This window comes from Echinops telfairi, unplaced genomic scaffold (assembly GCF_000313985.2).
Source record: "Echinops telfairi isolate 266 unplaced genomic scaffold, ASM31398v2 ScPeMD7_7420;HRSCAF=8458, whole genome shotgun sequence".
Taxonomy (NCBI): Eukaryota; Metazoa; Chordata; class Mammalia; order Afrosoricida; family Tenrecidae; genus Echinops; species Echinops telfairi.
Genome location: NW_022111320.1, coordinates 53426201 through 53438633, shown reverse-complemented (window position 1 = coordinate 53438633; position 12433 = coordinate 53426201). Strand labels below are relative to the sequence as shown.

Genomic DNA, 12433 nt, shown 5'->3' with positions numbered 1-12433 from the left:
GGGCATGGGGGGGGCAGTAAGGTAGGTTGGGGGGGAGCGCAGGGCATGGGGGGGCAGTAAGGTAGGTTAAAACCTGTCATGGCCATTGCACAATGATGACTCACTCCTTCTTTCCGTCTTTGTGAAGAAAGACTTCCAGAAACAATGTCAGAGATGGCGATTCTAAACCCACGCCTGCGGCTCCGGTGGACTCCCGGCAGCGGGGCCCCCATCCGGAGGGACTCGCGCCCTGCCCGCCGCCTTCCTCTGCATCTGGGGTGGTAGGTGTCCCTCCGGGCACACGTCAACAAGGCGGGTCCTCCCAGGGGGACCTCGTCCGTGTGAGATGTGCGTGTTGCGGACACTCTGCTCCATCACTGCAGCTGTGCCCCTGGTGACGGTGGCACCCGAGGAGACGAGAGCCACCCAGCAGACAGCCGGCCCTTTGACAGCGAGTGAGCCGCAGGCCGCTCGTCCCCGCCAGTCCAGCTCCCACATGCCTCTCTCCCCAAATCAAACTGTGTGCCCATGTGGCGCTGCCCCCACTTCCTCCTCTCCAGTCCGCGGACGCAGCAGTGGGTGCATCTGTTCTGAGAGTTTCTGCCAAGCACGGTGGGCATTTGTGCCGGCAGCGGCGATGCTGAGACCCCTGCACGCTTGGCTGCCTTTCCAGCGCCCTGTCTGGCTCTCGGGGCTGGATGCTCCATGGTCTGCGCAGCCATCGCTTGGCGGGCAGGTGGCTGCATCTGCAGCGACTTTTTGGGAACAGGTGTTTTCAGTTCTTGTTACTGGGTCATGCGATGATCCTAGGAGCCCAGGTGGGGTAGGGGTTATGCGTTGGGCTGCTATCCACAAGGTCTGAGGTTCAAAACCATGAGTCACTCCGATGGGGCAAGATGAGGCTTGCTCCCATAAAGAGTGTCTGCCTTGCAGCCCGCCCGGCCCCATGGGAGCTGTGAGTTGGGCCTGAGGCCACGGCAGTGTGTTGGGTTTCACGGTGACTGTTTAGCTTTGGGGCAACTGCCGAACTTTTCTGCAGCAACCGGACTACCGTCTACTCCCCCAGCAATGGAGGGCCTCCAGTCCCCGTCCTAGCCAGCACGCGTGCCATGCCCGTCCTCCTGATCCCAGCCCGCGGCGTGGCGAGCTGGGTGCTCATGGGGCTTTGGGCGGCTCCTCCCCAGTGGCTGACGGTGGGGAGCTGGGTTTTCTTTTCACGTACTTTTGGCCATTTGTGTAGCTTCTTTGTAGACGTGACTGCACAAGTCATGTGCCCATTGAGTCTTTCTGGAAATCATTTCTTTGTCACGACTGAAAATACTTTCTCCCATTCCATGGGCTATCTTTTCACTCTTGCTAGTGTTCTCTGAAGCACCAAAGCTGTTCTTTTGAACAAAGTCATTACCTGTGTTGAGAGGATGCTCAGCGGGGCCTGTGCCAGTTCAGCACCTTGCACACAACCTTCTGCCCTCCTTCCTGAGCCCACACCGGCCAGTGCACTGCCCCTAAGTGCCTGTCTGGTTCCCTGGGTGGGGGTGGTCAGTGCATTTAAAAAAGAAAAAGATCCAGTTCTTAGAAGAGCCCGGTGAACCGAAAGGTAAACACACGTGAAGGAGAAAGGGCCCAAGCAGAGTCCGTCTCTGCGTGAGGAGCTGCTGTCTGCGTTGAAGAAGCTGAAAGATGAATGTGGGGCAGCATGTCTTGTCTTTGGATGAAACCTAGTTTGTCCGTTTGTCTTTTGTTGCTTGTTCCAAGACTCTGGTGCCAAGCCCAAGGTCATGAAGATGCACTGCTGTATTTCCCGCTGGGCGTTTTGGGGTTTGAGCTCGTAGATTTAGGTCATCAGTCCAGGTTAAGGGTGGCATGGGTGCGAGGAGTGCTGTCCTAACCTGGGTGTTTTCACTCAGGGAGAAGACAAGTGTCCGTCCCAGGAGAAGGCAGTGGGGGCCGGCCCGTTGAAGACGCCTGCCAGTCTGAAAGGCCACGCCTGCAAAGGGGACCTGAGCAGCCCCGCTGAGTCACTGGCCACAGTCAGCAGGGTGAACATCATCATCGTTCCTGCGGGACGGGAGGCCTCGGGGAGTGACAGCCTCGCTCGGGGGACTCGGCCGGGGTGCTGCAGTCCCTCTCATGAACTGGATCACCCTGAGTCCAGTGGTGAGCAGGAGAACCTGGGTCCCTCCTGCTCCCCGGAGGAGGCCACTGAGGCCGGGAGTGACGTGGGGAAGCCTCTGGAGCCGCGGCCACACGAGTCCTTTGTGAGTGACGGGCAGAGAAGGCTGGGAGGGTGGTCGCCATGGAGGGTGCTATGTTAGGGAAGCCGTCACTGCATGCCTCCTGGTCCCGTGCCCCAGGTAGCGTGTGAGGGGACGTTCAGCACCCTCACGTCTCACGAGCCTCTGGCTGGCTCCTCCCCGACACAGCCCGAGGCTCTTAGATCCCTCTTCTGCCCTGTGGCTGGCACGCTTGCCAGAAACATGCTCGCTCCCAGGGTTGCTGCTTTCCGCCTGGTTCTCCCTGAGTGCCGCAGATGGACGAAAGGTTGGCACCGCCAGGTGATCCACCCTCGCTCCTGGTAACTTCCTTACGGAATAAAGCAACATTCCATGTATTGGAAGCAAGGGAGACACAGAGAAGAGAGGGAGGGGAACGAGAGAGAGACCAAAGGCTTGTGATGCTGAGTGTATTCTAAGATGATTAGCGATTGTTTTCTACTTCTATGTCGTAAAAAGCCTGGTAATAGTTGAGGACTAGGGAGAAAGCAAGAACATTAGAATAAATTTAGTATATAGAAGAGTACAATCTTTTATATAGACATATTTAATGTGTATCTGGAATATATCTCGCATCTAGGATATTGAATGTAACTTATGTCCAACTCGCTGCAGCCCTGTCTGAGGGAGCAGAGCAGCCCCAGGTGCCTTTGTGCTGGCCCCACTCCCAGGACGTCTTGTGCACAGCAGGTGGACACTGCCCAGTCCTGCATACCCTCACAGCCCTGCCTGCTTCTTCCCACTGTCGCCACTGTCTCTGCCCCATAGTCACCGACCTTCCTCCGAGCACCACGTCCTCTCCAGGGACTGCTCCCTCGGGACACGCGTCCACACTCCCCACTGACTCCCTCCAGAGAAATGCATGCACGCATTCCCCTCTGAAAAGGGAGTCAGTCAGTTGTTTTCTGTTTTAACCTCCTTGTCCAGCTAGTTTAATATTTGGAAACTTTAACCATATTTCATAGCAATATAATAAATACATGTGGCCATGTAATATAGCTCATAGCAATATAATAAATACATTTAGCCTTGTAATCTAGCTCATAGCAACATACTACAGTTAACCATGTAATCTAGCTCATAGCAACATACTACAGTTAACCATGTAATCTAGCTCATAGGAATAGGATACATTTAGCCATGTAATCTATCTCATAGGAGCCCTGGTGGCACTTTCAGGTAAACGTTGGGGTACTAAAAGCTGAAGTCAGCAGTTCAAGCTCACAGCTTCTCTGAGGGAGAAAGATGAGGCTCTCCTTCCACAAAGAGTCTCCGTCTCAGAAACCCAGGGGCAGGTCTGCGCAGGGTCGCTGTGAGTCAGTTGGCAGCAGGGAGTCTGGTTAGGAATGGAAGGAGCCGAGTGGCTCAAAGCCACCCATGGATGTGCCGGAGAAAGGTTGGTGGTCGGCTCCCATGAAGATCGGGCTGGCAGCCCTGCTCCGCCACAAGCAGCGGGGTGGCACCGCAGCAGCAGCACCGTGGGGTCATGTTAGGTAATGAATTGTAGACTCGCCCACAGGGTCAGAGTTTTGTGTTTTCTCCAGACAACTTGAAGATGTCGTGCCCACGTTGCTGACTCTGGAAGCAATCTTACCGCACAGCACAGGAGGCTTCTGATTAAGATGTGGATGAAATGATAATATCTAATGTCCATCCTCCTAAAAACCCAGACACTAATCAGTAAAGATTCCAAGGTTTAGTTGCAAGAATCTATTTTGCTTAAATGTTTGATAGGCATTCGTTCTAAGACCAGCTATCTGAATAAAACACTAAGTCCCTGGTGACCTTTATAACTTAAAAGGTCATTCGTTTTATTATATTGCTAGCAATCACTCATTGTCTGAGCATCTGGTGTGTACCAGAAACAGCTCTGACCACTCTCGGTAGCACCAGTGTGCATGGCGGCCCTCCGTTTTAGATAAGGGAGAGTGAGCTTCATCTGACTCAAACTCAGCCGTCCCCTTGGCGGTGCTCCTGAGGGAAGTCAACTTATGTTGAATTGGATCTAATTGAAAACAGTTGTCACTTTTCTGAAGAGGAAATCGATGAAAAGTGATGAAGAGATCTACTGTTGAATGAAATATCAGTCATTTTCAGGGCAATGACCCTGAGCAATTTAATTAAAGAGAACACTCATCTTGGTTGTAGGGAGAGAGAAAAAGCCCAGACCATTTGGATGCGGACGCGGTTGCTGGAGAGAGTGTTGTAGAAATGCAGGGCAGAGCCCACCCAGCCGGGCCGCCCCTGGGCCGTGAGGGTGAGCCCTCTGCGTGCAGGCGGCGGCCGAAGGGCAGCCAGCGGCCTGCGGTGCGGGCCAGAAGCAGGTCAGTGAGAACGAGCTCTGGACTCGCTCCTTGCACCGCTGCCTGGGAGCAGGCCCCGGGCACAAGGTTCCTCTTCAGGGTGATTAGCAGTTCCAAAATGGAACAGCAGACTGGGAGCAGAGCAGTTTTTAGTATCAGTGAGTCGGCAGTGACTGTGATGGTAGCACACTACCGCTAGGTGACCCTGATCCTGCGTCACGCCGAAGACCGGCTTCCTTCGTCCGCCCGCGGAGCCAAGTCACCGGAGCCCTCCTTCCTGCCAGGCCCTCTCCACACGCTTCAGCTGATGGGGTCCATGTTCTCATGGCAAAGCTGGGGGACACCGATAAACAACCACCCTCTGTCTGCCTGCCTTAATGCCCACAGGTTTCTTCTCTTCCCACCGTCGCAAGAGCCGATGTTGTGCCAACACAGGGTGCTGAGAACCACCCTTGCGCAGCCGGGGGCGCTGTGAGCAGCTCCGGGCGCAGCGAGGTGTCTGCATCAAAGGTCTGTGGGCTCGACATAGGCTTTAAACCTGCCGTAGGCTTTGTGTTGTAAAATCCTGTGCTTATATTAAGGCATCTTAGTCCTGCCTTTCGGCACGCGCTGGCCCTTGGCCCACGCTGTAATGGACACGCACAGCCTCTGCTGTCCGGGGGCTGGGCACTCGCTGGGATTGCAGTTAGGAGTTGGGTAATGTAACCCCCCCCTTGCCCTCTCAGAAAGGACTCCTTCCCAGAAGCCCCGGCAGACTGTGCCCTCTCCTAGCTGCGGGTACCACGCTGGTGGGGACGGGTATAAAGTGGACGCTCTGAAGGACAGTGCCAGGCCCTTTCCTGTAGTGCAGCTGTTGTGAGGGTGACTGACCGACTCTGTGGCTTCATTTGAAAGGACCGGCCGTTGTCGGCGCGAGAGAGGAGACGGCTGAAGCAGTCCCAGGAAGAGATTGGCCCCTCAGGTAATGTCGTCCTCTGCCCTTACCCTGCTGGCTTGCCGGCATGATTCCCAGGCATGTGGGCACCAAACCTGTGGCCAAGGAGTCAGACCCAAGTAGGGCCGCGTACAGCTGCCTCCTCGGCGCCAAGGCTGTGCTTTATCTGCAGGACTGGCCTTGGTGAGGGAAGGAACTGGTTCATAATGGTCTCGGATGGTCTTGACGGGAGCACACTGCCGTCTGTCTGCCCTGGAGCAGCTGGGGGTCCAGACTGTCAGCTCCTTCTTGCGAAGGGCACCGGAGCCCACGGGGAGCGTCTCTGAGACCCCATGTGAACACAGACGGTTGGGTCTGCAGCATGCGTCCCTAGAGGGTGGAGGGGAGGCTGCAGAAGGCAAGGGGCTCAGAGGATTTCAGACTGAGACCCAGCATGTTTACGGTGGTAAACATCTCATTTCAGGCAGTATTGCCCCGTTGGAAGCTGAGGCTCGGGCTTGATTCACTTGCCCGAAGTCAGAGCGGGACTTCGAACTGAGGTGTGGGGCACAGAGTGGCAGCCAGGACGCTGCCCTGGGACTGGCTGGGGGCTTCCCTGGGGGAGGCCAGCCCACCCCAGCCAGCTGCTTTTTCAGGACCCGCCATGAGGAGCGCGTCTCTGTGTGCTGTGGAGCCGGAAAGACCTGAGGAGGGCCAGCCACTCCCTGCCCGGCCAGCCTCTCCAGACTATGGCGGCGGCGGCGGTGGCGGCGTGGCTCAGGTACGCAGCGCTCTGCTGGGAGGCGTGCTGCCTCAGCCAGCACAGGCACACAGTGAGCCTTCTGAGGCCAGCAGCTTCAGTCCTACTGTGCTCTGGTGGGGAAAGGAACTGGTTAATAGTCGCCCCCACCCCCCACAGTCTTTTTCTTTTTAAAATTATTTTACTGAGGGCTCATACAGCTATTATCACAATCCATACAAACGTCCATTGTGTCCAGCACACCTGTACATTTGTGGCCATCATCATTCTCAGAACGCTTTCTTCCCACTTGAGCCCTTGGTCTCAGCTCCTTGTTTCCCCCCTCCCCGCAGACAGTCTCAGAAGTAACTGAATCTTCCGTCTCAGATGCAAACTCACCGCCGTCATCCCGAAGGACGGAGCCGAACTGCCCCGTGGGTTTCCACACTAACCCCTGATGGGGGTCCACAGCCCGTCCTTCTCCAGCGGGCTGGTGATTTCCAACTGCGACCACTGTGCTCCCAGGGACCCTTCTTCCCTGCCCCCAACTCCAGACTAACTCCTTACGTCTTTCCCCCGTGGAGGGCCTGGGGGTCCGAACCACTGACCTTCCGATCAGCAGCTCAGGGCATAGCCCAGTCTACCAGCGAGGCTCCTCTGGGACCCTCAGTTGGTCTTTCAAACCCTGTTTCCGAAGGGCCTTCGCCAGGCAGGGCTTGGATGGTTCTGTCATTTTACCCATCAGCTCCTTTTCCCGGCTGCGTTCTGCTGACGCCCTGCTTCAGGTGTGTGCCCAACATATGGATGGTGCAGGCTCGCCATCTGGTGGCGAGACAGGCCATTGCAAGGCCCCCAGGCCCTGCTCTCCCTTCTCCAGTGACATCCCGGAGTTTGTGACTCATTTTCCTGGCATTCTTTTTGGACGCAGATTGTTATTTTACAAGCAGGACTCTGCTCCTTTCTTTTTGCACGCTCCATTATGGAGTTGCTGGGGTGTGTGGCCCTGTCAGGTTGACCAGAGCCCTCGCGGGCCATGCCTCCGATGGGGAGGTGGGCAAGCAGAGCCAGCTGGCTATCCATTCTTCAGGGCCTTACAGAAATACCTCGATGCTCCTCAGGCTCACCTGTCAATTTTATGGGTGGCCTGGGCATCGTGCGTGCACGTGCACATCGGGGTTCTCACGTGGAGTTCTGTTTGGTCAACGTTATAGGAGAAGAGGCCGACGCGGAGCGGGTCTGAGGAGGAGCTGAGTTCCTCTGCGAGTTCCACTGAGGCGTCAGACGGGGGTCCCAAGGGAGAGTGAGTGCTTCGCGAGCTGTCCACGCAGCCCTCTCGCGCCCTCCCAGCCGAGAGCGTCACCCGTGGTCCGTGGTGCGCTCTGTAGCCAAAAAGATCTCAGCCACCCAGGCGGTTTTCCACCAGCAGTCTTAGAGCGGTGGTTCTCAGCCTGCCTCACGCGCGACCCTTTCGTGCAGTTCCTCACGTGGTGGTGGCCCCCCAGCCATACGTTGTTTTCGGTGCTACTTCGTTGCCTGCCCTGAACCTGCCAGCAGCTGTTCTCCATTCTCCTGGCCTCCAGCAGTCGGGTTTTAAACTCGTCCGGAGTGCACGCTTGTTATTGCAGGGAGGCTCACTCATGCCGCCCCCCACCCCCAGCTGTGTTTTTAGTGAGAAATTCTCAGGCAGCCAGTAATAACGAGAGGGCGTTGTTTGTTGTTTTCAGCAAAGGTCACACAAATGAGATGCGTGACTTGGTGCAGCTGATGACTCAGACCTTGAAACTAGACCCTAAAGAGAGCTGTGAAGACCTCACCGCCCCCAGTCCCGCTCCCGAGTTCAAGCTGCACCGGAAGTACCGGGACACGCTGGTCCTTCACGGGAAAGTTGCCGAAGAAGAAGCAGAGGAATTCCGTTTTAAAGACCTGCTTCCTGGTATTGGTGTATTTTTTGTAGCAAGCTGGAAAGCTTCCGTTTATTAGAGAGAGATGCTAAGCCAAGGAGCTAGTGCTTGCAAATACTTTTCATTTCATGTAGCTATTTCCATAACAGTGTGTGTTATGTTGTGATGTGTTTCTGAATAATGGGATCTTTCAGGTAGATTTTCTTCACGTTAAAGAGCGTGTTTGTGTTGTGTGTGTCCCACGTGTCCATGCATGTGTTCATCCCAGGCTTGAGAAGCACGAAGCTTAAGTTCAATTAATACGAGGGGGTACCCCAAAAACCCAGAAGTACGCCGGGCAGAGCAGAGCTTTCATAGTAGGCACCCCCCCACCCCCCGCCCGGGCTTGCGCCCAGCAACTCTCTCGGAGTCAGTGCACCCAGGGGCCCTGCCCGGGAAGGTTTCTCTGGTCACAGTGACTTTCTTCATAAAAGCACGTCCGCTAGTGATGACTGATTTGAGAGAACAGCGTGCATCTGTGAAATTTTATTTCCTGCTCAGGAAAAATGCCACAGAAACTGTTGTGATGTTGAACACAGCTTACAAGGACAGTGCTATGGGAAAACTCAAGTGTAAGCGTGGTTTTCTCATTTCAAAAAGGGTGAAATGTCGATTGATAACAAACCTTGTTCTGGACGGGTCAGCTTCCCAAATGGATGAAAATGTGGACTTGTAGCACATTTGGAGTTCATTCCACCAGGTCAGCCTGTTAATCAAGCTTTCCGTGTAGAGGTTCTGAAAAGATTGTGTAACAGTGTGTGACACAAAAAAAGGCCTCGTTTGTGGCAGTGGGGGGACTGGTTTTGCCACCACGATAATGCACCTGCTCACACAGCCATCTCAGTGCACCAATTTTTGGCCTAAAAACAAAGTGCCTCTCTTGCCCTACACACCTAACTCACCTGACCTCGCTCCATTTGACTTCTTTTTGTTTCTGGGAATGAAGGGGCGCGTGGAAGGACAGCGATTTGATGACATAGAAGAAGTGAAAAAATTGAGGGGGTGCTGTCAGCCACCCGAACAGATGAGTTTGAAAAATGTTTCCAGGACTGGAATCACAGACTTAACACATATATTGAGTGTAATGGAGAGTGCTTTGAAGGTGATAAAGTTGTTTTGTAAAAAAAAACAAACAACCATAGCTTTGGAGAGGGGTGGAAGGATTCCAGGTTTTTGGGGTACCCCCTTGTATATAGATGTATGTGTATGTAAATAGCAGTCAGACGGTAAATAAAGCCTTTACACCAGACGCTTGTGAAAGTGCACAGACTCTCAATGTGATGGGACGGCGCAGCGCTGTCTGCCATGCCCTGTTGCGTGAACGCTGGTTCTCCCTGCTGTCGCCTCCAGCGGTTGTCCCGGGCTCTGCCAAGCTCAGGAGGGCAGTGGAGCTCTTGCGAGCTGACGTCATCCGGGGCCTCGGGGTGCAGCTTCTGGAGCAGGTGTACGAGCTCTTGGAGGAGGAGGGCGACTTGGAGAGGGAGGTGAGTGTCCCGTGCGCTCTCTGACCCGTTCCTCCCTTGAACAGCGTTTCTGAAATGCAGCTCACACACCATACGATTTACTTGTCTGCTATGTAAACGTGTTGGTTTTCGTAGACTTTCAGAATTGTCACGTCTGTGAGGATGTTTTCATCGCCCCGAGGGCGGCCTGTGCCCGTAGCCGTCTGCTCCCCTCTGCCCTGGACCGTCCTCTCTGTGGCTGACCTCTGCTGGGCATGCCGTGCCCCCTGTGGCCTGGTGGTTCACGTCCTACACTTTGCGGGACGCTTTTGAGGCTTGTCTGTTGTAGCGTGTATCAGTGCTCCTCCAGTGCATGCAGAGATACTTCACATTGTGTTTATCCGTTCCTATGTCGGTGGGCATTTGGCTTGGTTCTACCATTTGGCTTTTGTGACTGACGCGGCTGTGATCACTCGTGGAGAGCTTCGGTGTTCTGGGACAGGCGCCTCCAAGTGGGATTATTGGGGTACTCTTTGTTTCGAATTGCTCACGGAACTGCCAGACTTTCCAAAGCAGTGACACCATTTGACCTTTCTTCCTGCACATACCTGGTTCCGGAGAAGGTTTGTTGTTGCCCTTTGACAGTTGTTATTTCAGCAGCTGTGAGGTGGTTGAGGTTGGCGTGTCCCCAATGACTGGCAATGTTGCGCATCTCTCTTTCCCTGTGCTTATTGGCTATTAGTATAGATGTAGGAACATGTTTTTGGATCCTTGGCTTGTTTATTTGGGTTGTCTTTCTACTGATGTGTTGGTAAAGAGTCTCTCTGTATTGTAGATACAAGTCCTTTGTCAGATAAATAGTTTGCAGATACTTTCTCCCATTCCACGTGCTCCTATTCTTTTTACTTTCTCCATATTTATTGTTCTTTGAAACATGAAAGTTAGGTTGCCTGTGGGTGAAGTGTGTTAGTCTGGGTGGCCTAGAGAAACAAATCCAGGGAGACTCGTGTGTATAAGAAAGAGCTTTATATACAACAGCAGTTGAATATTGAGGAAATATCCTAGCCTAGTCCAGATCAAGTTCATAAGTCCAATATTAGCCCATATTTCCAAACCAATCTATAAATTCCTCTTCAGACTCACGCAGCACATGCAATGATGCTGATTGCAGGAAGATCACAGGCTGGTGGGTGGAAAGTCTTGTGGATCCAGTGGCGGTGTAAGCCTCTCAGCGTTGGCAGGGCCTCCATGTGGCTCCTTTGGTGTGTTGTCAACAGGAAGTGCGTATGTGCCCCGCCTCCAGAAGCTATCTCCACGGTGCCTCCACATGAGGTCATCAAGCTGACTGACAGGCTAGACTGCACCCTCCACAAGTTGACACCAGGTTATGTAACTACCACATGAGGGGAGACAGCAGAAAGTGTAAAATATAAAATTGAATAATTTATAAATTAGCAAGGGTTCACAAGGGTGGGAAGGTGGGGGATGGAGTGAGGAAAAGAGCTGATACCGAGGGCTCAAGTAGAAAGTGTTTTGGAAATGGTGATGGCAACCTATGTACAGATGTGCTTGATTCAATGGATGTGTGGATTGTTCTAAGAACTGTAAGAGCCCCAATAAAATGATTTATTAGGTTTCTTTCAAAATGTGGGTTTCAAAAAAAAAAATGTGGGTTTCAGCTTTTTAAAAAAGTATTATCTTGTGAAGTTTTTGTTGAGAATGCACAGCAGACCCCCTGACCCAGCAGCAGCCAGCGACATCGACTGTGTTGTTGACGCCGTGACCACTGTGCCCGCCTCCGTTCTGCTGTCCCTGTCCACTCTCGTGACCGCCTGCCGTCTCCCACCTGGCTGCTGTCTCGAGAGATCTTTTTACTTTGTTGACACGCCCCCTTGTTTTCCTGCTGTCTGGTCCCTGCAGTAGAGGTCGTGCAGGTCTGTGTCTGTGCTGTCTGGTCCCTGCAGTAGAGGTCGTGCAGGTCTGTGTCTGTGCCTTCTTTTAGGAGTCTCACGTTTCCAGCTGTTAGATTTGGGTTTTGATCTGTTTTGAGTTCACTTTTGAATGTGTGAAGTGAAGGCTCGTTTTCGTTCGTTTGCGTGTGCAATCCCCCCCCAGCGCTGTATGTTGGTGGTGGTGCCCTTGGGTCCGTCCGGCGCATGGAGACCTCGTGGACAGCAGAAGGAAGCAGGCCGGGCCCTGCGCCGTCCATCCGTGTTTGTGCTTCGGTCGGAGCCCATTGTTGCAGCCGTGTGTCCAAGCCGTGTGTCCAAGCCATGTTCGTCAAGGGGCTGCCTCTTTGCACTGCCCCTCTGCTTTACCGAGCACAACGTCCTTCTCCAGGGACTGGTCTCTCTTGACCACACGTCCAAAGTGTGTGAGACAAGTCTCGCCAGCCTCGCCTCTGAGGGGCCCTCTGGCCGTCCCTGTTTGTTCTTCCGGCCGCCGTGGCACCACCACTCCAAGGCATCACTTTATTCTCACACAGCTCTCGCCCGTACAGGAGGCAGGCTGGGGTCAGGCACACCTTAACCCTCAGAGGAACCTCCTTGCTTGCTTTTTTCCCCCCCTTAATTCTTAAAAGATCATTTTATTGCGAGCTCGTACAGCTCTTAAAACAATCCATACATCAATTTTATCAAGCATATTTGTACATTTGTTACCATCATTATTTTCTAAATACATTTTTTTAATCATTAGGGCTCATACAACTCTTATCACAATCCATACATACGTCAATTGTGTAAAGCACATTTGTACAGTCATTGCCCTCATCATTCTCAAAACATTTGCTCTCCACTTAAGCCCCTGGTATCAGCTCATTTTTCCCCTCCCTCATGAACCCTT

General features: G+C 53.5%; 1 protein-coding gene across 1 annotated transcript in view; it reads left to right on the top strand.

Annotated features, from left to right (window-relative positions):
* Window positions 1-12433, top strand: part of NEK4 (NIMA related kinase 4) — a 27963-nt gene that overhangs the window by 6299 nt on the left and 9231 nt on the right. Inside the window, exons 5-12 of the mRNA XM_045297512.1 lie at window positions 128-260; window positions 1887-2237; window positions 4943-5065; window positions 5450-5516; window positions 6125-6249; window positions 7419-7507; window positions 7932-8140; window positions 9498-9631. Coding sequence (XP_045153447.1) covers window positions 128-260; window positions 1887-2237; window positions 4943-5065; window positions 5450-5516; window positions 6125-6249; window positions 7419-7507; window positions 7932-8140; window positions 9498-9631 — 1231 coding nt within the window. The remainder of the gene's footprint in view (window positions 1-127; window positions 261-1886; window positions 2238-4942; window positions 5066-5449; window positions 5517-6124; window positions 6250-7418; window positions 7508-7931; window positions 8141-9497; window positions 9632-12433) is intronic.